Source organism: Apis laboriosa, unplaced genomic scaffold (assembly GCF_014066325.1).
Source record: "Apis laboriosa isolate Shangri-la unplaced genomic scaffold, ASM1406632v1 scaffold68_cov148, whole genome shotgun sequence".
NCBI classification, from domain to species: Eukaryota; Metazoa; Arthropoda; class Insecta; order Hymenoptera; family Apidae; genus Apis; species Apis laboriosa.
In genome coordinates, this window is record NW_025224135.1 from 3,732,684 (window position 1) to 3,759,915 (window position 27,232).

The 27,232-nt window shown below is 33.9% G+C and overlaps 2 protein-coding genes across 4 annotated transcripts; one reads left to right on the forward strand and one right to left on the reverse strand.

Annotated features, from left to right (window-relative positions):
- The first annotated feature begins 50 nt into the window (after positions 1-50).
- LOC122718681 (chromatin assembly factor 1 subunit A-B-like) lies at positions 51-17,741 on the forward strand. Its single transcript, XM_043943926.1, has 11 exons — positions 51-155; positions 1,210-1,299; positions 1,470-2,209; positions 2,310-2,461; positions 2,545-2,966; positions 3,042-3,208; positions 15,442-15,590; positions 15,697-15,748; positions 15,847-15,985; positions 16,072-16,130; positions 16,531-17,741. The coding sequence occupies exons 1-11, from the start codon at positions 122-124 to the stop codon at positions 17,551-17,553; spliced, it is 3,027 nt and encodes a 1,008-aa protein (XP_043799861.1). The 5' UTR covers positions 51-121; the 3' UTR covers positions 17,554-17,741.
- Positions 3,640-14,406, reverse strand: LOC122718680 (zinc finger protein GLI2-like). Of its 3 annotated transcripts, none has more exons than XM_043943925.1 (5): positions 13,382-14,406; positions 4,990-5,263; positions 4,653-4,886; positions 4,420-4,559; positions 3,640-4,326 (listed from the first exon to the last, which is right to left on the reverse strand). In XM_043943925.1, the coding sequence occupies exons 2-5, from the start codon at positions 5,261-5,263 to the stop codon at positions 4,024-4,026; spliced, it is 951 nt and encodes a 316-aa protein (XP_043799860.1). In that variant the 5' UTR covers positions 13,382-14,406; the 3' UTR covers positions 3,640-4,023. The 3 variants fall into 3 exon arrangements, with proteins under 3 accessions (XP_043799860.1, XP_043799858.1, XP_043799859.1); XM_043943923.1 differs by lacking the exon at positions 13,382-14,406 and adding an exon at positions 6,714-7,160; XM_043943924.1 differs by lacking the exon at positions 13,382-14,406 and adding an exon at positions 6,053-6,585.
- Positions 17,742-27,232: the final 9,491 nt, after the last annotated feature.

Below are 27,232 nucleotides of genomic sequence, written 5' to 3' on the forward strand. Positions count from 1 at the left end.
AATATACGATATTTTGCTCGCGTCACATGTACATTATGCTTTCTCAAGTTTCGCGAAGAGCTTCTTATTGACCAAACGGCTTCGTGAGCCGTCCGATCGGTATCCGATACTCATCGAACGAATGCAAGTTATCAACGAGTCATCTGGCGGAGAAAGTAAATATGGTTGAATTTTCGAAGATCGAACGCCCTCTCGATTTTTTTAATAAAAAGGAAAAAAGAAAAAGAAAAGGAAACTTTTTAATATTTTAATGTTTTAAATAAATTTTCAAAGTTTTTAGGATTTATTTATATATTTATATATTTATTTATAAAAAAGATAATAATATATTTATACAAAGAGAAAATTTTTCAACAAAATGATAGATTATTTGATTTGAATTTTGTTGATGTCATATCAAATTCAAAATTTTGATTAATTAATAAAAGTTTTAAAATTAAGAGAAAATAAAAAATATAAATTATGAATAATTGAATTATTCTAAATTTTTTACGTCTTAAATAATATATATAATTTATTTATAATATGAATCGTTTTTTTTTATTATAAATTTAAATATTATTTGTATTCAAATATAATACTTTATTGTCCATATAAAATAAGTCAGTTAAATAAATATTTCTAATTTAATTTCTGAAATTAAATATTTATAACTTATAATTTTATATATCATAAATTTGCATATTATCTAAAATATTAAGTTTTAATTGGTTAAATTCAAACCAATTATCAATTGACTAAATTCTTTGTTATACCAATTGAGTGTTAGTATTGCGAATCTAGTAAAATTAAAGTTTATGGAAATACGCAACACGCGAAATTTTTGTCTTTCTATACTCTATTTTCCCGCCGATTTTCTTACTATGTTACAGTGATGTATTTTCTACGTATATTTCTGATAATAGACTTTTAAATAGTAAAATTTTTATATCTGTATATAATATTTTAATTTTGGAATTTGTACATATTTAATATATGCTTTTGATTGCTTTGTTATTATCTATATTCATGTAATAAGTTATTGTTAGGTTATAGTAATGTGTCATTGACAGATTTGTCGATCTTGTCAATTGATGTAATGTTGTAAGAAAAGTTTTATATTTACACGTATTTAGGTAAGATAGAGAATATATAATTTTATTCATTTATTTTTTATCTTTGATTGAATATTGAATATTTTTTTATTTTATTCATGTTTCTTTTTTATAGAAATCATTGACATGAAAATGATGGACAATGATGGACAAGATGATTGTATTGAGGCAATTACTCCTATTAAGAAAAAAAAAATGAAACAAGGTATTTAATTTATAATATCTGTAATTATTATATAATTATAATAAAATAATTTTAATAAATTAAAATATTAATGTATATACATATATATGTAATTCTTTATAATTTTTATAATAATTGATGTTTAATTTTATATGTAATATCTTAATATGTAATTTGAAATTTTATTTCAGCACAATTGCCATTTCAAATGCAAAATCAGATACAGTCATCGAATGTTGTTCAAAGTAAGAAAAGGAAATTAACATCACCTTCGATCGAAAATAATTCTCCGAAAACAGTGAAAATTTTTAAGAAAAGTTTGAGTATAGATATTGCAGGTAGTAAATCAAATAATACAGATATTGATACAGAAAATGAAAATGATATAGAAGAGATAGAAGTTGAAAATTTGAAAGAAAATTCAACATCTAATAAATTAAAAACTGAAAATAAATGTGAAACTCCAAAACAGAGTGGACAAAAAACATTAGAAAAATTAAAGTCAAGTCCTTTAACAAAGTTCCTTCAAAAGACTGATAAACAAAAAAATAATTCAAAGGAAGAGTCTCAAATTTCTTTGCAAGAAGGAAAAGATGACTTATTTGAAAAGACTTCTGAAAAAAAATATATAAGTAACATAAGCGTATCAGAGACAAGAAATAATTTAACTAATAAAATAGAAGACTCACCCTTTACTGTAAATAATTCTCCGAATCAGACTGATTCTGATATTGCTATTTTATCGTCCGATGAAGATAAAGATGAACAAACAAAATCAATTACTAATACAATAAAAGATGTAACTAGTATCTCAAAAAATATTAAGACTCCTAAAATGGATAAAATAAAGCAAAAAAAATTAACACCTAAACAAGAAGAAAAGAAATTATTAATTGCTAAAAGGAAAGAAGAAAGGCAAAAATCGAAAATGGTATTGCAACATTTATAATATATTACTATAATGTATTATAATGTTAAATATTTTATTTTGTTGATTTAATTCTCAACGAATCATTTCATTTATTTATTAGGAAAAAGAAAAGAAATTGGAGGAAGAACGAGAAAATCGAAGAAAAGAAAAAGAAGAGAAACGTAAAGAAAAAGAGGAAAGAGAAAAAGCTGAAAAAGAGCAGAAGATGATGGAGAAAAAAATGAAAGAACAAAAAAAACAAATGGAAATCGAGTATGAACATTTATAATTCTAACAATTATAATTTTAAAATAAAAATTATAAATTTTTTTTCAGTAATATTTATTTTGTTACAGACAAAAGCAGAAGGAAAGACAAGCAAAAGAGGAAGAACGTAGAAAGAGAGAAGAAGCTAAGGAAGAGGAAAAAAGAAAAAAAGAAGAAGAAAAGTTAGAAGCAGAACGTAAGAAACAAAAAGCAGCTACAACTTTTGCCAGTTTTTTCGTCGCTAAGAAACAAGAGAAATGCATTGAAGATGAAAATACAACCGAAATAAAAAATTTCATGCCTTTTGAAATTAAGGCGGACATGAAAATAGCTCCAGTTTGTAGGAGAATCCTAGAAGAACAGGAGAAATTATTATTAGATGAAAAAACAAATAAAGGAAATACGGAAATATCAGATTTATATCTTAATGAAATTAAAGATAAAAAAATTGTTCCCCGCAAATCATTTAAAACTTGGCCACTTGAAGCAAAAGATGATATAATTTTATTAGGTAAGCATTATTTTTTTTTTTTGACAATAATTAATCTGTTTACAATAAATTACTAATATTTTTTATTATTTGTAGACGAAGAAAACGAAGGTAGTTCGAACATCGTAAATCAAGATATCGTTGTAGAGAAACAACGACCTAAATTATTACAATTTTCTGAAAATTTGCGTCCACCTTATTGGGGTACATGGAGGAAACGCAGCAAAAATATTAATCCTCGAAGACCGTTTTCAAAAGATATGGTAAGTTTGAAATTAAGAGATTATATATTTATAAAATGATCCCATTAAATATAAGTTTATTTATTCTTAGTTTATGTTACTAAGTCACATTAGTCACAATAATCATAATCACAGTAGTTAGTGATAATGATAAGTTAAAATGCGATTGATGATTAAATATCACAAAAGTTGCAAAAAAAATGATAGTTTTTCTCATTAGCTATATAGAGAGAGCTGATAAACATATTTCTAATACAGTAATATTATTTATATTATATTATTATGCATCATTATAGATTCAATTTTAAAAAATACTTTAATGTGTAAAATAGTAGAATATTTTCAAATCTTTTTTTTATTAAAAAGAATTTATACGTACCAACTGATTTCTTCTACAATTTTATTAGGATTATATAGGGGTATATTCAATAATTGACAAACAATTTATTGTATTTTTAACAATATTTATTGTCATTTTATAAAGTTTGTCACCTTATTCAGTTCAACATTTTAGAAAAAAGATTACACAAGTAATCTTATTCGATCTCTTTTATCGATATTAATATTATCATTATATTAATTAGGTAATTGTCTCGTCTTCAAATCAATTATTAAAAAAATATATTTACGTGTAAAATTTCTACATGGAAATTATTTTCCATCGATCGTTCAACGCGTCAAGAACGAAGTACAATTTCTCTACGCGATTAAATATCATCGTAAGAAAATAACGAGGTTGCTGATTCGGAAAATCTGGAAGGAAAGTTTTCTTCTGTCCCTTCCCATATCGTTTCGAAATCATCCTCATCGATTACGTTACACGAGAAAAAAATTGACTAAATCTCCGCTGGTAGAATTGAATTCATCTTTCCTCCACGCAGACCTCTACCTCCGTGAAATAGCGAATACGCGTTTTTCCTATGCACTTTGCGATGTTTGGCCAGATGATCACTGCGCGCGAACCTTTTCGAGCACATCTCGCAGGGATAAGGTTTCACGCCCGAGTGGGATCGTCGATGCCTTGCCAATTCGTCGGATCGACTGAAGCGCCATCCGCATCCGGACCACGTGCACGCGAACGGTTTCTCGCCAGTGTGTCGACGTAAATGAGCCTTGAGGTGGGACGCTTTTGCGTAAACCTGCATTTCGTTAAATTGGATCAACGAAATTGAATGATTTCTGAGAAAGTCAGAATTCTCGTCGCTCAACAACATTTTAAACAATATAAATACCTTCACGCATCCTTGATAAGTACAAGGAAAGCATCGATCTTCCGCCGCGCTCGCCAAACTGCGATTAGTGTAATCGTGCGTCGCCAATGCCGCTGCAGCCGCAGACGAGATATCTCCTTCCACTCGATTGTTGTTGTAATCTTGAAACATTCATCGAACGAATCAGGTAAAACGAGCTCTCCTCTTAAATTTTTTTCTCGAAAAAATTTTGATTATCGAAAATTACCAATTACCTCTCGTCTCCAACGTGTCGTCGAGCGCCCTCAGATCGATTCCGAGCACCCATAACGGCTCCTCTCCTTGTTGAAACGTTTGTTGTTGTGGGCCGGGCAAAGGCAAGTGTAGAAAACCTTCGCAACCCGCTGTGCACAACGGCGTCCTCTCCGGAAGACCCGAGTTCCAACCTTTGTCCAAACACCATTCCAATTCCGAATCCAACTCGCTCAGCTCGCTCAGACATCCGTTGCCTGATACGAAAGAGGAAACGAATTATACACTCAAAATTCATCCATCCATCCATCCATTCCGTTCCGTCCCGTTCCGTTCCGTTTCGAGAAATTTCCTCTTTACCTGACAAGGATGTCGAATTGTTGTCGGACCACTCGTTCCAAGACGATTGCCCCTTGGTCGGCCAACTGAGATCCGTGTAACAACCGATCGGGTTCCCGATGCTGGCCGCGTGGGGATCGCCGGTCTCCGAGTCGTCGCTGTGTGGCGTCGTTCTGCAAGAGGACGATCCCTCGTACTCGAGCGCGTACGTGGCCGGATTGGAGGAGAGCAATTGCCTCTCGACGCCCGTGTCCATGGACAGGCCCAACGCGGAGAACAGCAATTCGTCCGTCATCTGTCGATCGAGAACGAAAGGGAAATACGAAACGGTGAAAAATGTGAAACGAAAAGGGGGGGGGGAGGGGACGAGAAGAGAGAATGGAGGAGACGGATTGTTGAAAGGATTGGCGGTACGGGCGATAATTAGGAGAGAAAAATTTGCCGATTCGCGAGCAATTTAATTCGAGAACTGTTTATTGTTGCGGAGGAATCACTTGTCTCGGATTAATCGTGCCGGTTTCTTGGAGATACCGACAATAACTCATGCGGCGCGAACGCTCTATATCTGTTGATTAACATTAAGTTCTATTTCGAGTTATCGGCAGTGAAAATAAAGAGGAAAACGTGGATGAGCGCGATTATATTGCTTTGTGTTATTTTTTTTTTTTTTTTTTGTTATTTATTTTCTTTCTTGGGATCGTTATGGTAATAGAGATGTTGCTCCTTCTTCGGTTGGATCTCGCGTTCAAGTTAAATTCGTCTCGTCTTTTAAACGATTCGATTAATTATTAGATATTTACAAAAAGTGTTCGATTAGAATTAGTGGATGCGTGAAAATTAGATCAGATACCGATCAAAGTTTCAATTCTAGGAGCGCTAATAATTCGAACGTTAATTCGAATTTACATCTCGTATGTAATACGATAATTCTTTTATTTTAAATAATTCGTTGAGTTTAACAATTTATTCCGAATATCTCCAACTTTGTCTTGATAGAGAGTAAACGATCGAAAGATTAAAAGAAGAAAAATCGAGGAAAGAAAATTATTCGTTTCTATAATAACAAGTATTAACTTTTACTCACATCGAAAATCGCAGCTTCTTCTATCATCTCGCCAATTTTATTCTATGTCGTAATCTATTATCCCAACCAATTATCCTATATATATTTAATAAAACAACGAACGTTTTTTATTCTTTTTACGTCCCTTACTTCTTTTATTATTCGATTTACATGCAATTATTCCAGCATTAATCACTCTCTTGATTTCCTCTCGCGCACTATCACTTCCGATTGCCACTTGTGTTACAAGGTTACCGTACTAACAACTACGATGAACATAGATGTTACCACGCTTTCCCTCTCCTCCAAATTTCTAATAATTTCTCCTCCTTGAATATTCTTCAATAATCTTCACTCTTCTATACACAAAAAAAAAAAAAAAAAATCTTCAGAACAATATCAATCTCGTCTTCGAGCAAGAAGAGAATCTCCCTTCGTATCCATCGAATTCTTCTCCTCGATCGATCGATCGATCCCTCCTCAATCGGTACCGAAAATTCTTCAAAATTTTCCAAAATTTTTTCCTCCCCTCCCAACTGTTATCATCATTATTATTATTATTATTATTATTATTATTATTATTATAACAAAAGCGCTCGACGTCAAGGAAAGAGGCAACGAAACGAGATATCCGGCAGATCGTAGAGGATCGGGCGAGAATCGAAAGGGGTTTAAGACTCACCCTCTCGTTCGCGGCCGCGGTCTCGAACTGGCCTATTCCCTCGATCCCGAGGCGAGGCGAGAAGGAGAGTGTGGCCATCCCGTGCGTGTGTGGCTTGTCGTCACACGAGATAATCGAAGGCTGTGCCACCCGGTCCCGTCGCCGTCGCTCCTCCCAAGGGAGCCAGCCACGGGTCCCAGAACACCGGCAGACGCGCCAAACGAGACGGCCACGACGGCCAAATTGGCCGGCCACGCGCGTTGTCCGCGGTTGTTATTTACGACACCAGCCACCCCCGATCGTAATCGGCCGACACCAGCCACTCGGTCCGCCTCGAAAGATCGGAGGCCCGGTCGAGGGTAAAACCCGCGAGATCCGCGAGGGAAAGAGAAACACGGGAAACGCGGCCACGTGGCCGGCCGAGGCTGGCCGCGCCAAAGCGACGAAGAGATGGTTGTTGCGACGCTGGGGCCACCGCTGGCTTCCCTCCTCGTTTTCTTTAAGCTTTTTTTTTTTTTTTTTGTTTGACTTACGTGTGGAATTGGTTGGAAAATAATTCTATATTTGGAAAGGGTTGGAATTGCACCGATTCTATGCGAACTTTTACGAAACTTTTGCAAAGTTTTGAAGCTGTGGAAATTTTTTTTCTTTCTTTTTTTGTTTTTGTTTTCTTTTCTTTTAATTTTTTGAGCATATGAGCGATGACGATGATGGTTCTTCTTTTAGGAATCCTTTTTGATTTATGATTTTGATAAGGATTTGAATTCGAAGGAAGTTGAAATTTTAGAAATTCTCTTTCTTTCTTCTTCATTTTTTTTTTTAATTTTTTTTAAATTTTTGAGCATGTGAACAATGACAACACGATGATGGTTCTTCTTTTAGGAATCCTTTTGATTTGCGATTTTGATGAGGATTTGAATTCGAAGGAACTTGAAATTTTGGAAATGTTCTTTTTTTCTTTTCGTTTTTTTTTTTTTTTAACTTTTAAACATATGAGCGATGATGATTCCTTTAATTATTTTAGGCTTCCTTTCTCATACAATGCGGCGCGGAAATTTAAGAATCCTTTTGATTTTCGATTTTGATAAGGATTTGAATTCGAAGGAACTTTTGGAAATTTTTTTTTCTTTTTCTTCGTTTTTTTTTTTTAAATTTTTGAGCACGTGAACGATGACGACACGATGATGGTTCTTTTCTTTTAGGAATCTTTTTGATTTGCGATTTTGACGAGGATTTGAATTCGAAGGAACTTGAAATTCTGGAAATTTTCTTTTTTTCTCTTTATTTTTTTTTTTTTTAATTTTTGAATATGTAAGCAATAACGACACGATAATGGTTCTTTTAGGAATGTTTTTGATTTGTAATTTTGATAAGAAATTGAATTTAAAGGAACTTGAAATTCTGGAAATTTTCTTTCTTTCTTTTCATTTCTTTTTTTTTTTTTAATTTCTGCGATGATGACACGATGATGATTTCCGATTTTGGTAAGGATTTTGAAGAAGTCTAGAAAAATTGAAATTCTGGAAATTTTTCTCTTCCTTTGTGAGGAGTGAGGACGATGATTCTTCGATTTTTACGTGAAAAAATTGGTATGAAAATTTTATTGTAACGTTTATGAATCATTTATGCGATTTTTAATATACTTTTTAATAAGAATTAAGTTAAAAATAGTTAAAAATTTTAGGAACGAAATTAAAACGCTGGAAATCCGTTCATATTTAGTTTAGTCATTATTAATCAGTTTTGATACGTTTTTTGTCCGATGAGGATCAATACAGTTACTGTTTCATTTATTCTGACTACATTGTTATATCGAAGGTTTATCATTTTTATATATCAATCGAAGACCGAGATCTTTAGAGAAGGATATTCGTTAGCCGTTTTTTGCCCGTCTGCCCGTTAATCTGGGATGATGGCAATGAAATGGCCGTGTAGTAGCGTGTTTACAGCCGTGTTTGAAACGATGATTCACTTTGCATTTTCATTTAATCATATTCGCGTGATTTCTTAACAACTTTATTCGTGTTTATTTTTTATTTTTTCCTTTTAAAAGCAAAACTTTAATCTTAAACTTTAAATTCCATCCCCCTAAAATATTTTATCACAATTCATCGTTGCATTAATAGAAAAAAAAAAAAAAAAAAAGCTTACGAACAAGAAATTTACCCTTTTCTTTTAATCTTAATTAATTCTTAATTAATTCTTATTAATTCTTATAAATGCATCGAGTTGCACACGTTTACTTTATTCAATAACGATTGTTCACTTACGAAGGAAAAAGATATTACGTAAAATTATCGTTCGAAAAGTGAAAAGAGATATTTATCTCGATCGATCGAGAAAGAGAGAGAGAGAGAGAGAGAGAGAAAATAAATAAAAGAAGAGCGAGGAGATATAATATATTTTCCGAACGAATGTATCAATGAGGCAACGTTATATTATAATTGCCGTGACTTTGACCTAGAGCGAAGAAAAAAGAAGAGGGAATCCGATGATAAATTAAACGGCACCGAAGTGGCGCCAACATATGAATCGCGTACTACGTTTTATCCGTGTCGAGGTTGACCTTAGATACAATCCTCCGTATTTTTCATATTATTATTCAATTCAAATGTCAAGTGTTTAAATTCAATGACCAAGGGAAGTGCAACAAGTCCTCCGACCTTGATAATCTTTTCTCCTGTCGCGAAATTTATAATATTCGATATTTTCTGCCAATTAATATTGTTTATAACCTTACAACCGTGATTATAAATGAAAAGAGACAGAGAGAGAGAGAGAGAGAGAGAGATCATCGAAATATCGTACGAACGATCGAATATTGGATAATGTTTCCTCGCGATGTATGGTACTGGTGGTAATGGAGAGATATCGTTATGAAAAACAGACGACCGGTCGTCGACATCGATATATCGATTCTCTTTTATCCGCTTTATTAAAAAAAATAATTAAAAAAAATATATAATTTAAATTTTAAAAGATTAAAATATATATATATATATATATATATATATAATGCGTGTCTTCGTTAGTTACGTTTTTGGAAACGAAATCTGGAAGTCCACTTTAGAGGAGGGGGAGGGGGGATTTCTTATCTGTGACTCGTCAAAGGGAAAAGTAAGAGGAAACGACGAGTTGAAATTTTTTTTTTTAATCTTTTTTGATTCCTTTGTTCCTCGAAGGATAAACGAACGAATTTTTATCCGGAAAAAAAAATATGGTGATATTTTGAATTTGGGATTCGGTGATAGTTGATCGAGATCGTTGAATTCATATTTTTTGCGGAAATTTTATACGATTGTTATTTTTTCCTTTTTGAAGTGAAATGAAAAAAAAAAAAGAAAAAAAATAATCGTACAACTATTTATCATCATTTCATTCAATAATTCCGACCTTGGTCATTTCCAATCGCCTCCACGTCCTCTCTTTTTCCTCCCTCCGTATCTTAAGATGACATCCGCTGACCGTATCTCCGCAGAACATTTATACATCTCCCTATTTTGTGTAGTTAACGTATCTTTTCCCCTATTAATTATTAATTGACGTATCCTCTTCCTGCAAATACATAATAGTGAAAAAATTTTCCATTCGTTCCAGCCTCTTCTTACAACAATTAATAAGAAATTAATATTGATTATTTATTATTATTATAAATTAAGAATTAATAATTATTTATTCGAAACTTTAAATTTTAAAATTGATGGATGGAAAAATGTTCAAAAAAAATGAGATAAAAAATATTAATTCTGAAATAGAATTATTCTGAATTTTAAAAAAAACTAATAACATAATTTGTATGTAATCCTTGAAATGTTCCTTCACGAATAATATCTCGAAATCATAATATCGAGATTAATGAAGAATTAATTAAATTTAGAATAAAAAATAGAGAATTTGATCTATAAATTCAGATTGCAGTTCTAGTTAATTTATTCAATAATCTAAATGAAAGAATAATTGGTCATGGATTAAATGTAACTATATGAAATGGAAAATTTTTTTTCATTAAAGTATTAATTTGATTCAGAAAAGTAATGAATATAATAAAATTGAAAATACATAACTTATATTCAAAATGTTTATTTTTACTCTTTAGATACGTAGATATGTCTCTTGATTTTTCGAATACTTCTATAACTCCATCTGAAATTTTTCTCTCGTTTGAAAAAAAAGTTTCGATTTTTGTACAAGTTATTTTTTATTTACGACAAAAAAATTTCAATGAACGAGAATTCATTTTAAATTTCGAAGGTCATTTAAACCTAATCCATCCTCGTTTATTAATTAAAAAATTCAAACTTAATCTTCACATAGTGAAGAGAATTAATACGTAATAGGAGAAAATCGATCATCGATTATTTCTACATTGTTCGTATTTTGCATTAAAACAAGAGATATCGATTTATCTAATCGAGAATTCTCTCTCTCTCTCTTTCGAGAAACGTCATCATATTTAATCGAAATATGAAAGATCTATCCTCGAGATTTATTTATTAATTGCGTTTGCAATAAAAAATCCTTCATTCGATTCGAATTCGAGGATCATCGTTCGACTCTCGACCCGATTTTTTATTCTCGAAATTTGATTTTTTTTTTTTTTGTTCAATTTTCATCGAGTCGAATATTTTTGATATCAATTCTCGACTCGAGATTTTGCTCCTTTCCTTCTTCTAGAGACGATGATAAAAAGAAACTTAATTTTTGAAGATAAAAATTTGCAAAAATTTTATCATCCACTTTTTTTTTTAACACTCTCTCAATCGATCTCAGAGCCGTGATAAATAATTTCTCGACACCCTGCACGTATCCTCGATTCGCATCCCTTTACGTAGATTTTCGCGTAGATTTAAATTGACTTTCGATTGAAATTATTTTTCTTTCTCTTTTAGATTTTTCGTCTTTTATTTTATTTCTATAAGCGTGAAGTGAAATTTGGTGAACAAAATCGTGCGACTGCGTGGAGGAAAAGTCATCTGTTTAATTTGTCGAAGTGTCCGTGATCTAATTTTAAACGCGAGATATAATATATCAACGTCATTGCAGCGAGAAACGTTCGAAATCACGTGAATAGAAATTAATATCGTCTCTATGGAAAGAGAGAGAAAAAAAAATTATCAATCTCATTTGTCGAAACATATCCAATCGTCATCTATTAATTCCAAAAAGAAACAGCGTCGATTTTACCATTTTTTATAATTTATAAAATATAATTTATAATTCGTATAAAAACTTTTAAAGAATTTTTTATCCTCTCCTTTGAACAAATTTCTAATTCAATCCTCATCGTTATTTGTCATATTCTAAATAATTTATATTCTATTAAATAAATAAATAAATAATAAATTATATTCTTTCTAAATAATTTATATTTACCAAACTGAATAAAAAAATTATTGAAATAAAAAATTGATTGGCGAGTAAAGATTGTCATTCTTCATAGAAATTAATTAAATCACATGGATTAATCGATATCGCGTTATTAAATGACAAATCGATGTAACGACTAAATAAAATTAAAAGCATTGGCCAAGTATAAAGATTGGCGATGAAAAAGGGTGGAAGGGCTCGTAACACAGCCGAATATTTCGGATATAAATCAATTCGACGTGCAGGGATTTAATCTCCGGTGTGCAACCGCGGGATGCACCAGCTATAATCTTAATGGGGCATAAAACAGCCATTACAGATGGCCCGATGGGTGACAACACGCCGTAAATAACGTGACCGTGATAGAGCTTTTGCCAGGCACGTTTGCTCCTCAACTTCGAACCGATGACTGCATTTTGTCCTGAAACTGTCTCCCCCTCCATATGACACCATCGATTTCCAGATGGAGGACGAATTTACCCGAACGTATTCTCTCTATTCTACTTAGCTTTATTAATAATTTTCTCTTAAAATCTCCATAAATAGAATTTTCCCTATTATTATCACGTTGAAAAAAGAATTTTGTAATTGACTTTGGAAATTGTTGAGAATGATCGTGAACTTTTTTTTTTTTTTTTCTTTTATCGAGAATTGACGATTAAATAATAATATTTCCAATATTATTATACATCGAATCCAAAGGATTTAATAAGAGAGTAAATTTACTATTCATTTCTATGCAATTCTTAACTCGTATTTGATCCCCTGGATAACATCAAATTTTCCAAGTAAACGGCGCTCGTTTCTCATTCGTTACTCGGAGATAAAACGCTTGTAAAATGCCTTCGACGATTCGATAAAGAGGAACGCCTTTTCTCCCGACGCCAGTCCTCCTTTGCGGTGTCGAACGATCTCGCGCGTGAAGCGTGAAAGCTGACAGAGACGTGTGCGGAGGTAGCGTAATTTTTCGAGATATGGTTTTACGGTTTATCTAAATGATCGAAACCACTCGAACAAACACGATCATAAAAAAGTAATCATTGACGTCGGTGGCATCATTTCCATTATTTTGTTACTTTAAAATTCGCAAAATCATTTCATTATTTTGTTACTTTAAAATTTGCAAAGAATCATTTCCATTATTTTGTTACTTTAAAATTCGCAAAGAATCATTTAAGACGAAAGAAAATAATTCGTGATGAATGATCTTTCATCGAAATGGCTACTTACCTTCAATCGAGGATCGAGGTGAAAATTAAATTACGAAAAGGGTTTCGATTCGCCGATTGAATTAATATCCGAAGAACTCGGAAGACACTCACCTCTGCTGCGTTGCCGGAAACTGGTCAACGGGATAGTCGTCCTTCCCTCCCTTCCTCCCTTCCTCCTTTTCGCCGGTTTTTCGCCTCGAAGCCACCGATCATTCGCGATATTATATTTCCTCCCGTTAATAAATTAATGTCAAAGGGAAGGGAATCCCGCGATCGATGCCCGGGCAGCTATCAAATCGACGTTGATTTATCGACCGAGCACGAACAAATTTCTATTCCCCTCGAATTCTTTCTCATTCAGAGTAGTTTTTTTCTCGTTTTCTCTTCGAATTTGAACTTTTTCATTTCTTACTTTCTCCGTTGTTGTTTTGGAGATATGAAAAATTTTCTTTTTTCTTTGGAATATAATTTAGGATTAGAATACTGTTTTCTTTTTTTCCTTTCTTTCTCTCTCTCTTTTTTAAATAAAACGATGAAAAATAGCTACTGATACAAGCTACCAAGTTTAGTCACGAGTTTGGTTAATCGACGAATTAATTATTCGTCGATCGTTTCAAGTTTAATTTTCTAATTATTTTTTACAAAAAAAAACAACTTCCTCTTCGAGAAACGATTCTCGCCGATTTTTTATTTTTTTTTTTTTATTAATTACGCGATTACAGAGCCGCGGGAGATTGCGGTTTGCCGAGCTGCACAAAAGTTTCTTTCTGGAAAGAGATGAAATTCGAAATATCATTCCTATGAGTCACTTCCTCCCATCATGGATCTTCCAGTTGTTCTCCAGAGTTACTCGCTTTTTCACACATATCGTAAATCAGAACTTTATATTAAAATTCCATCCTCGGAAAATATAATTGCTTCTTTGAAATTCTTCAAGATTTTTCGAAATCCTTCTTTCTTTCTTTTTCTTTTATCTTTATCGAAAATCCAACAAAATTTAAGTTTAAAGAAATCTCGTAACTTTTGTACATTCCTTATTCAAATCCTCTTAAAAAATCTCATTTTTTCGTTCGATGAACATTTGTTTTTTTTTTTTTAAAAATCTTTCATATTTCCTGTAAAATGTTCACGTTTTGACGAAAGATAGATAAAATTCACATTTTTTTTTTTTTTTTTTTCAATCACAAAACTTGGAAATCTTTCTTCGAAAAAACTTTCGAATTTTCTTCTTCCCTTTTTTCTTTCTTTTCTCTTCGCAAAAATCAAAAACTCACGAATTTCACGTTTCTCGAACGGAACCTCTCTGAGGTGAAGAAGAGGAGGAACCTTCTCTATTTTATTCCTATATCCGTTGACGACACTTTGAGATTATCTTTTCAATTAGATCTCCTTCCAATTTTCCCCCTTTATTTCATCGTTATGCGGAAACGAGGAGCAATTTCGCGGCAACGCATCCGCATCTCGAGAACACCTCGTTGGCTCGTTGGCGAGTATCTCTCGGCGACTAAGAGAAAATCGGCGAGAAGAGCAGCACGTGCGCCGACGATATCGCCCGTCAAGGAAGTCGCGCTGATACCCACGTCCTGCTTAATCATCTCTAGACCTCAGTAAAATATTCATTATCGTAATTGAAATATTTACCTAAAACACACTGTTGGATACCTTTTCCAACGATTTCTAATTCTAATGAAACACGATTAATTTGTCGACGATCCGTTTAATTTGTTAATTTGACATATTTTTTCTTTTTTTTATTATTTTATTATCCAAAAAACTAGATTGTTTGAAAGATACGTTTGAACAAAAAAAAAAAAAAATGGATTTCTCTCTCTCCTTTTTTTTCGTGTAAAGTATCAAACGAAGTTGAAGAGAAAAATAAGAAGAAAAAAATTTATTGGAGATAGTAAATGTTTCCAAATGTTACTTATAGCCGCCATTTTATATCAGCAACGGAAAAAATGCTCGATAAAAAATGATTCGAGCCTTTAATCGCATTCTAATAAGATTATTTGTATAAACTTCAATAATACAACTTCGTATCGATTTTTTTTTTTTTTTTTTTTTTTTCACTTTTATCTGTCATTCAACAACAACGTTAAATTCATTTTGAAATTTTTCGAGAAAAATATTCTTTCTTTTTTTTTTTCTTTTTTTTTTTCCCCCTCTACCAGGAATACTTCAATTACGAAATTGATTCGGACGAGGAATGGGAGGAAGAGGAACCAGGTGAATCGTTGCACGGTTCGGACGATGAAAAAGACGAAGAGAATCCGGAGGACAACGAATACGATGTGGATAACGATTTCATGGTACCTCACGGGTAAGTTAATTTTTATAACGTTTAAATATTTTTTTTTTCTTTCCCTTTCTTTTAATTTTTTTTTTCTCTCTTTTTTTCTCTCTCTCTCTCTCTCTCTTCTTTTAAGGTACTTATCCGATGAAGAGCTTCGCGCCGACGAAGAAGATAAGGAAGACATGGTAAATATTTTATATAAAATAAATAGTACGATCGAATGTTAAAAAAAAGAATTAAAAGTGGATATTTATTGATCTAATAATTTTTTAATTTTTTATAGTCCCCTGAAACGCAAAAAGTTAGATTGAAATTACTTGGAGAGCAATTCGAGTCGGAAAGGAATACGAAGACTTCGAAATTGAAGCCAAAAATAATTGGTATAATTTGGAGAGGGCCCGACAACAATTTTCCACCAAACGGTGAGTATAGATTTATTTATTTTAAATTGGCTAACTACAGTAAAAAGAAAGCAAAAAAGCATTCTATTCTACGTTTTGTATTTCAGTACCAGCAAAGATTGCAGACTTCTTGGCAGCACGTGAGGCTTGGGTCCGTCAAATACCGGTAATTGTCTCGATTAAAATTGTCTCATCATATTTATAATGAATTGTTACTCGAATAAAATTATTATTATTATTTCATTTTATTCACATAAATAATTATATTATTATTTGTTTTTGTTGTAAAAAAGAGGATGCTTTGAAATGAAAGAAATGAGAAGACTTATTGCACAGTTACATATATATGCTTACTAATTTATCAATTACAAGTAGTTAGATGAAATGTTCTTTATAGCGAGAATTTTATTTTCTTTTTTTACTTTTACTCTGAAAAGTTTTAATCGCACATTTTAATCACATTTTAATCGCTCACACCTTCCTGTAGATACACATTTACCTATCAGATTCATTTTCACGCCAGAGATTACCACATATACATGTTAATAATTTATTCAAATTAAAAGTGTTCAGCTCTGCTGTCAACGCCAACCACGTCTGAGAACGAGACAGCTAACGAGCGCACTTCGCCTTCGCCTACGCAGCAACAAGCGCCATCCAGTTCGAAGAAAACACGAGTTCCGGAAGCGGCTATTCCGGACCTGATTCGACTTGTACACGGGAACGTGCATGGTAGAGGATTCCTCGTAAAAGAGTTCATGACCTATTGGAGCAAGAGGGACGATTCAAATGATAATTACATCTCGAAGGCAAGTTTATTGCAAAAAATTCGTGACATTGGAAAATGGATGCCGTGCCCAGAGGAGGGGCCGATGCATTCGAAGGCTTGTTGGTACGTTCACGAGGAGATCAGGAAGAAATACGTTAACGAGGAGCTATCATTGCCAAATCAATGGTTGTACAGTCTGATTCCGAAGAAGAAGAGGAACGATAACTCGCAAGTCGTTGAGAAAGTAGAGAAAGAGGATAAGGATAAAGAGAGGAAGAACGTACCTTTGATTACTCAGTTCACTAAAAAAATCACCCAGGAGGAGATGAAGAAACAATTAACTGTTAAACCTAATTGTACTATTACTAGTAGTTCACAAACTAGTTTGCAAAGTAAATCTACGAGTAAGCCTCCTAAAAGGGCGAGATTAATTTCTGTTAAAAGAGGCGAAGAGTTGCCTAAAATGTCGAGGGAGAATTTGCTGAAAGATTTCGTCAATATGAAAGGTGACGATAAAAGTACGACCGAGAACAATGATTCGGATGATGTGATTGTATTGTGCGCCAAGAACAATGAAAATAATGATTATCAAAAGGGGAAAGGAGACGTGTCGGATGATAAGAAGGAGAGCGAAGATAGACTTGTTGCTGGTCATACAGAGTCTGAAGGGAAGAAAAACGATGAAGAAGAATCATCAAATGATGATGACAATAAAAGTATTATAACGTTGAAATCTGAGAATTCGGCAGAGAATGATGTATCAAATGATAAGAATGTGAGCAAAACTGTAGATACTCCTATGAACATCGACAGCGATTAAAGTAAAATATTAATAACTTGTGAAAAAAAAATTACAACAGATTCGAATATTTTACGTAGAAAAAAACAACTTCAAAAATGTGATAAAGACACAACTGTAGTTATATAGATTTAAAAAAGAAATAATAAATTTGACGGAATAACTTCTGTCGCAATATATTCATGGAATAAATCGTATTTTTGATATTATTTTGTGTTAGAATTTTTACTGATGCGTTCATGTTTTGCATTATCGATCATGCATATTCGGAAGGAAGGATTCAGAAAGAGAATCAATATAAATTACATTTTCACAGCATGGCTTAAAATCAATGGCTTTAAATTTAAATTTTCAATCGATAAATCAATTAAATAATTACTTCAATATTTAATATAGGCTTAATTGATTTGCTATTTGAAAATATAAACAAATTTTTAAACTACATAAATCATATTCAGAAAATATTACTTGGCTTTGGAATCCTCTATTTATATTCTTCACATTTTGCTACGTATAATATACAATATACTACATGTTTAATCGTATATATATATATATATATATATATATATATATATGCAAATGTGTACAAAATGCCGAACTGTTTTATATTTCTATCTTACATATACGCACGATACAATTGTTATATTGTTATTATAAGAGTATTATAAATATTCTAGTTATCATTAAGAAACGATATAAACAATGTTTAACTTTGATCTAACATTAAATATTATTATTAGAATAGAGAACAAGTTTTCGATTATTAATTGTTATTGTTTAAGAACAATTTTATATCGTGTTATATGAAACAGGATAATTTTTAATACGCAATATATTATTATATTTTATTAATGGCTCTTGATGGTTATAGGTAATTATCATGAACGCTTTTGACTACTACGTATATTGCAAGATAAATGTAGAATGGAAGAAATGAAATGATTCAGATTGCGCGTAGATAAGTTGCTTTTTTAAAAATCTATATTTTCTATAATATCGTAGAGATGATAGATTAAACTTAAACTAAGAAATGTTGTATGTTACATCTATTGTGCCACATTTTCAATTTCATTTTCATATTGCTCAAAAATGTTGCAACAACAATGGAATATATTTTTTAATATCGATAATTTTTACTCATAATTTATATAAATAATATTTGATATATCGATACTTTTATATCGTGAAATATGATATTGAATATCAATAATATGAATAAGAGTTTAAAAAGAAACACGTCGAAACACAAGTGAAATACTTAAATTTAGAAAACTGCGAGTAACAATTGAGTCTCGATAGAAAAAATCTTTTCTACTGAACCCCATATTTTAATCGATCGATATTCGTTCTAATACGAGAAAAAAAAAAAAATTTATATCTATATATTTTTATATGTATCTGTTCAATACTTAACAACTTGCATGATCGATATATTTTTTAAAAACAAACAGAATCGATGATGCGATAAAAAACGATAGCAAGGATATTATTTTTAGACAAGCTTTACTAATAACATTTAACTAAAAACATGTCGTTGAGAAACCATCGAAATTCGATATCGAAATTGCAATATATTTTATGTAATATAATATGTTTCTTTTCGCATGATCAAGAAGCAAGAAATGCGATTTGCACGCAGCATCTATATTTTATAAAAAAAAAAGAAAAAGAATGAAATAGAATGAAATAAGAAAGGAGAAAAAAAACAACAAATTTATTATAATTATATATTTTTGTAATAACAGATAATACGCAAATCAAAAGAGAGATGAATTTCTTCGTTAAATATTCCTTTATCGATACATATTTACCTTTCCTGTGCAACTATTAATTACTTAACCTCAAAACAATCAATTTCGATTTCAAAACGATCCCATTATTCACGAAACAATGGAAAAATCGACTTTATTCGCAAGATTCCTTCGTTTTTTTTTTCCCTTTTTCTTTCTTTCTTTCTTTCTTTCTTTTTTTTTTTTCCAAAACCACTATCGTTCTCATAGGATGCGTTCTCATAGCGAAAAGGGTAGATGGGAATAATCTGTTCCAGTAATGTGAATTATCCAGAGGATTCCACCGCTAAAAACTTTCGTAGCGAGCAGTAACGTTTGAATTACTCGGGTTAATGCATCGAGAGTCGGGTTTGCGGAACGTGGAATTGCATTCCGTCGAAGCGTGCACCGGAGTTTAAATAAAATAGCTGTAGTGAAAAGTTTGTGCACAGCATCCTATTATTGGCGGTCGACCGGAAGCGCGTGTCTTATTGGAACGGAAACGAAACGAGCGGTGGATATCGATGATGAAATCGTTTCCCTTCGATTCCAATCCGGAAGATTTCGTGCGCGTTATTTTTCTCTTGAATATAAATTTCCAAAACGAATTAAAAATAACGAATTATAAATTTTTATAATTCCATATCGAAAAGATGGATTGTCAAAAATATTTATCCAATTGTATTTAAAAGCATAAAAATCTCGTGGAAACGACGATCAAACAACTTGATAAATTTACACGTATGTTTCAATCGATGAAATAATAAATAAAAAAAAAAAAAGAAAATTCGGCACATCGGTCAATCAAAAAAAACTTGACGTTCGAAATTGAATATAATCCAACTCGTGACAATGTTCCTCTTGCATTTAAATTTTGAAAAAAACATTGATACCTGATAGAATGAGGGGAAAAAAGCGAAGAATTTTTTTTATTCGTATTTTTTTTTTTTTTTTTTTTTTTAGAAACTCGATATTAGTTTTGATCGTACGTGGCCTTAAAATCGTAACAATTTTTCGCGAAATTGTTATATCTCTGTGAAACGAGTCGTGAAATTGGAAAACGATGTTGTTCGTTCCTTTCGATCTTACAATTAATGTAAAATTAATTGTAAAAATGTAACTTTGTAATAATACAATTTTTGTGCCAATTTCTTCTGCGTCTTTACATAATTTGAATTATCCTGCAACATTCCTATCTTCACTACGAATAATTCTTCTAGAATAAAGATACGTTTGATTGATATAAAATTCTCGATATTTTCCACAATACTTCAGAATGATTGTTTCTTCTCTATCTTGGAAAATAATCTTGGAAAAAATTCTAATCGATTCAACAAATATCACAGACACAACTTGTCTGAACTCTATCTTTTTCAAATTATTCTTGAGAGAGGTTGAAACTTAATTCCTTAATTTCAGATTCGATAATTGCCTTCTCCTTATTCCGGCCATATGCCATTTGGCTCGAAGCTAAGTCTAGTCTTTGCTTCATTTTTTCTTTTCGTCATGGATCCGGAAGCTTGGAGAACGCGCCATCCATCCGCAGATTTCATCGCCTCGAAGATTGGAGATTGGAAAACGTAAGAGCCGTGAAAAGAAATGTGTGAATTTTTTTTTCTTATTATTCTCTTTCTTTTGATCTCTCAAAATTAAGTCGGTATCGGTTACTTTTAATTCATACTTTGCGCTCGAGATTTAATGATGTATAATACAATGTTTCTTGCGAAACTCGGAGAATCTTTGAGGTTCGAACGAAAACGGACATTTTTAAAGATTAAGGAACGATAAAACATAAGCGTTAACAAAATATCGATTAAAACTTTATTTATTAAAAGCAATTAAAATTTTTCAAGATAAATGAAACGAGATATATTTTATAATATAAAGTCAAAAAGAAAAAAGAAAAGAAAAAATTGGACACTCTTCTCGATTCGAAGGATAATCTCTCTGATCTCGTCTCCAAGCACGATAATTAAACCCAAAACTCACCCCCCACCCGATATTCCGATATTCCGAAAAACCGAGCCATTCCACCTGTCCACCCAAAAAATCAATAATCCCGCCCCCGGCCACCTCCTCAGACCGTCGTCCTCCCCCACCCCCTCCTCCTCCTCCTCGCGATCTCTCCTGGATCCCCCCGTCCTGGAGGAAGAACTCTCCCCTTGGAACGAGGCGAACGTCCGTCCAATTCCGCCGTCCGATTCTTCGAAAGTCTACGCCGGTCTGTTCCGCGTAGTCGTCGAGATGTCGCCTCGGAGCCAATCAGAGTTAACCCTCCTCCGGTGGGGTCCGGCCCGTGGTGTCTCCTGGATATTAATGAGAGAGGATAGAGAGAGAGAGAGAGAGAGAGAGAGGCGGCCGAGGCCACGGATCACTCTCCTCTCCTCTCCTCTCCTGGACCCAGAGGGGGGAGAGCGCAGGAAGGTGGAAGTGGGAGAGGAGAGGAGAGAGGAGAGGAGGGGGAGGCAGAGAGCGAAGGCCTGTGCCGCGCGGCGGGAGAGAGAGAGATAGAGGGGAGGGGGAGGGTGTCTCCACCCTGGGGAGGGGGGAGGACGTCGTCGGGTCACGAGAAGCCTTTGGAGGGAAAGGACGGAGACGGAAGGCCGGCGGCGTGACCGATAGAAAGAGAGGGACCGATCCTCTCCTCTCCCTTCCCTTCCCTTCCCTTCCCTTCTGTGCGCGCGTGTGTATATGTGTGACGCTGCAGCGACGCCGACAAGAGGTGGAGGATGAGAGAATGTCGAGGAGGAGCAGGAGGAGGAGGAGGAGGAGGAGGGGGGGGAGAGGTGGACCAGGAGGAGACGGAGCTTGAGAGGCTGCGGAGGAGGGGGGGGGAGAGAGAGAGGATCGTGGCGGAGGCCACGTAGGAGACGTTCAATACTGTAGCAACCGAGCCAACGCCATTGGCTACCATTCTCTCTCTCTATACCTTCTAGGCATACACCTTGTACTCTATTCCGGTCTACTCCACTTTATTCCCGCTGCCGTTCAAGCTGCTACTTGCTTCCACTCCCTCCGACCCTTCCCACAACGGGGGGTCCACAACGCGAAGGTATACGCGGGACGATGGTTCCAGCTATATAGTATAGTCCACGAGCGTAGGAGAGTGTGTTTTCATTGTGGACGGCCTGAGAGAAGAGAAAATTGGTTCCATCCAATTGAACTGATTCGATGGAGACGATGCAAAGTCGCTCACCTGAGAGAAGATCAAAGATCGGATCACAAGGGAAGGAAGAAGCGTCGAAGGAGAGCCTATCTACCTTCCTCTCTCGAGGGCGGGACGCGGTGGTTCTCGAGAGCTGGCAATCGTCCAGCCGAGTGCACCGAAGTCGTTGTTTCGTGCCGATTGCTTGGCCGATCAACGTTGCTGTGTTGCCGCGCTTACGCGAGCCACGCGTCCGTTCGTCGGGACGTGACGGCTTTCGGCCTAGCCATACGTGGCCCCGCAAATGGCCGGGTAAATGCGTCTATTACGCGGATACATCGGCCGGCTACCGTGCATCGATCCTGTCCGCGTATTCAATTAAATATCCCCTTTCCATACAGCGCAAGGGAGCATCGACCCGCAACGTAACTCCTTTCCTCGCCACTTTTCTCCCTTCCCCCCGTTCCCCTCGCCCTCGATTTTTTCGCAGTGGACAGCGACGGTGGTCGATCGAGGACTCTGGTATCTGGATCAGGAGATTTGGTGATTATGGATTTTCGCTTCTTCCAAGTGTTTCGAGAAATTGGTGTACACGAAACATGTTTAAATTCCATGATTTATGATTAGCGAATTCGCGAAAGGAGCACGAATTATGGAATTCTTTGGAAAAGATTTCCATCGTTCGCCCGCATTGGACGCATTAAATATTCGGGTTGTTGTATTAAAGAAGGGTGTGAAATTCGATTTTCGTTTAGGTAACGAGGTTACCGTATCACCTGTCTCCGGGTTACGTTTCGGCGAACTCGTCGTGTCCCGATGGGGCACGCGGCCCGCAGCTGCCGGCTCTTATGCTAATCCCACCCCCGCTGGTCAAAGTCTGACGCGCATCGCATGAAAAAGTTGCTCGTTACACGCCCGCCCATAAATCTCCCTCGCTAAAGCTTAATCTGTTCCCGTTGGCGGGGGCCAAGCCGCGGAAAACTCGAGCCTCGTCTCGGGGCTCCAGCTGTGCGTGCATGGATTTTCATAATTTTTTATCGTTCGGCGAAAAATTTTCAATCCCATAGGATCATATATACATATATATATATATATATATATATATATATATATATATATATATAGGTGGAAAGCTTGGGTGGAGTCTCGATTATGTTTCCCTTGGAAATATATATGGGCGAGGGAGGGAACTGGGAAGGGGAGGGTGTTTTAATGGGTTTGCATTGCGATTTTTTTTTTTGAAAATTAAAGATGTTGACAACAATTAATGATGTTTGGTCTTGTTCTTCGAAATTGCTTTCGTATGAGTTTTCTTTCGTATGATCCTCTGGATATTGGGCTTCTCTTAAAAGAGAAATTGTGTAATAATAGAATTTCAGATTTTACTTTTATTTTTTCTCGAAATTATTTATTTAATTCTGGGAAAAGCTGTAATCGAATTTTTCGTATGATCCTTTGGAAATTTATTTATAATAGGAACAGAATTTCAGATTATATTTTTATTTTTTTCGAAATTATTTAATTCTAGAAGCTGTAGTCGAATCTTTTGTATGATTTTTTGGAAATTTATTTATAATAGGAACAGAATTTCAGATTTTACTTTTATTTTTTCTCGAAATTATTTAATTCTAGAAGCTGTAGTCGATCGAATTTTTCATATGGTCCTCTGGAAATTTATTTTAATAGTAACATAATTTCAGATTTTACTTTTATTTTTTCTCGAAATTATTTAATTTTAGGAGAAGCTGTAGTCGATTGAATCTTTCGTAGGATTCTTTGGAAATTTATTTATAATAGGAACAGAATTTCAGATTTTACTTTTATTTTTTCTCGAAATTATTTAATTCTAGAAGCTGTAATCGAATCTTTTGTATGATTTTTTGGAAATTTATTTATAATAGGAACAGAATTTCAGCTTATATTTTTATTTTTTCTCGAAATTATTTAATTCTAGGAGCTGTAATCGATCGAATCTTTCGTAGGATTCTTTGGAAATTTATTTATAATAGGAACAGAATTTCAGATTTTACTTTTATTTTTTCTCGAAATTATTTAATTCTAGGAGAAGCTGTAGTCGATCGAATTTTTCGTATGATCCTCTGGAAATTTATTTAATTTTTTTTTTTTTAAAAAAAATTATAAATAGATAGATTGTCTGATTCGAAAGAGAGATTAATTTTTTTCTTTTATGTAATTATTGGACAAACTTTTATTTCTCTTTCTTCTCGCAATTGTGTATATATATATATATATAAATTTGTAATAGTGTACGACATGGATTTCATAATGCGTGATAGGAACTATCGTACTGATGCGTCTAAATCAGAAAAGCATCAAAAGTATGAAACACTTTACTCGTCGCGCGCATTCAAATGTCTGCTTGAAACACGGTTCATTCCATGCATCCATATTGAAATAACTCGTCGAAAAGTCCTGTTAAACAGAATGGCTTCCAATGATTGCTGCACGACTGTATGAGATTTTTCATCGAGCCTTCTTAAAACGTCGAGTTTTTATTTTGTATCATTTCATTTCGCCTTATTCACGAAAAGAGACACGAAAAAAGAAAAGAAAATATTACCAACACACCCAATCGAATCATTTTTACACCACTCTCAAATTCACAATTCGAAAATCTTCAAATCTCATCCACTTCTAACTTTAACAAAATCTTCGTATATTTTCCTTCTATAAAAATATCCACATCTCCCCAAAAACAGAATTGGAAAGCAAATTTTCTAAATTTCCTCTCCTTCTCCTTTTTCCAATTCTCTTCTTTTTCTCAACACTCTTTCTTTTTCAAAATTCTCTCGAAAATCTTCTCTCCCTCCCAATCTCTCCCCAATCCCTCCAAAAATCAAAGCTTTCCTCTCCACCCTCGAATCTTCCCCGAAAATTCTCCTGAAAAACACCTCTCCCCAATTTCTCTCCTTCTCCTTTTTCTAATTCTTTCTTTTTCAAAAATCTCTCAAAAATCTTCCCTCCCTTTCAATCTCTCCCCAATCCCTCCAAAAATCAAAGCTTTCCTCTCCATCCTCGAATCTTCCCCGAAAATTCTTCTGAAAAACACCTCTCTCTCTCTCTCTCTCTCTCTCTCTCTCTCTCTCTCTCTCTCTCTATCTATCTATCTATCTATCTATCTATCTATCTATCTATCTCTCTCCCTCTCCCTCTCCAATCCTTTCTCCCTCTTTCAAAAAAAAAATCTCTAAACCCCTTGGAAAACGTTTACACCTACGAGCAACGTCTACGAGTCACAAAACCACTTAAATGGATCAGATCGGCGAGAAGAGGATCGGAGGAGGAAGAGAAGGAGGGGGAGGGGGGGGGGGGAGGGCAGATCGATCCGCTCGGTCCGCCCGAGGCCGCTTAAAGAGCCGATCGAAGTTTGGAAACGGGGTTGCGTCTGCACCCGACAACCGGATGTCAATGGCGTGGAATCGGTAGCAAAGGTCACGCTACGATGCGCCCGAGAAGCAAGGAAAAGCTCGCAGTATCGACACGAGGGAGAGGAGGGGGGTGAGGTGGGGTTTTGCAATCGCGATGCTTCGACCCCTTCGGGCTGCTCGCTGTGTGCTCACAACCCCCTCTCCTCCCCCTCGGCCACGTCGTGCTGCCATGATCGGTTCTTTCGACGGTCGGGGATGAAATCATCGAGCAAGGATCTCGCGATCCGCTTTGACGATGGGATGGGTCGATAAGTTTCGGGACTTGTTCTTTCTCTGAGATTGTGAAATAGGTAGATGAAAGATCTTCTCGATTCAGGATGACGAATTTTTAGTTTTCATGTTGATCGAGAGGGGATCCATTCCTGTATTGCGACAATTGAAATGGAGAAACGAAGTGATGTTATAGATATTTTTTTCTTGGAGAGAATATCATTGATTTGACGAGAATTTCATAAAAGGAAAATTAAAATTATTCGATTCGCAATTTGACGAAAATTTTATAAAAAGAAAATGGAAATTGTCGCTTCGATTCAATTTGACGAAAATTTTATAAAAGGAAAATTGAAATTATTCGATTCGCAATTTGACGAAAATTTTATAAAAAAAAAAATTAAAATTGTCGCTTTGATTTGCAATTTGACGAAAATTTTATAAAAAAAAAATTGAAATTGTCACTTCGATTCGACGAAAATTTTATAAAAAAAAAATAAAATTGTCGCTTCGATCCGCAATTCGACGAAAATTTTATAAAAAGAAAATGGAAATTGTCGCTTCGCAATTTGACGAAAATTTTATAAAAAAAAAAATTAAAATTGTCGCTTTGATTTGCAATTTGACGAAAATTTTATAAAAAAAAAATTGAAATTGTCACTTCGATTCGACGAAAATTTTATAAAAAAAAAATTAAAATTATTGCTTCGATTCGATTTGACGAAAATTTTATAAAAGGAAAATTGAAATTATTCGATTCGCAATTTGACGAAAATTTTATAAAAAGAAAATGGAAATTGTCGCTTCGATTCAATTTGAAGAAAATTTTATAAAAGGAAAATTGAAATTATTCGATTCACAATTTGACGAAAATTTTATAAAAAAAAATTATTCGATTCGCAATTCGACGAATGATTTCAATTTCTTTTTGTCTAATTCGATTCAAAAAATAGAAANTGACGAAAATTTTATAAAAAAAAAATTAAAATTATTCGATTCGATTTGACGAAAATTTTATAAAAAGAAAATGGAAATTGTCGCTTCGATTTGCAATTTGACGAAAATTTTATAAAAAGAAAATTAAAATTATCGCTTCGCAATTTGAAAATTTTATAAAAAGAAAA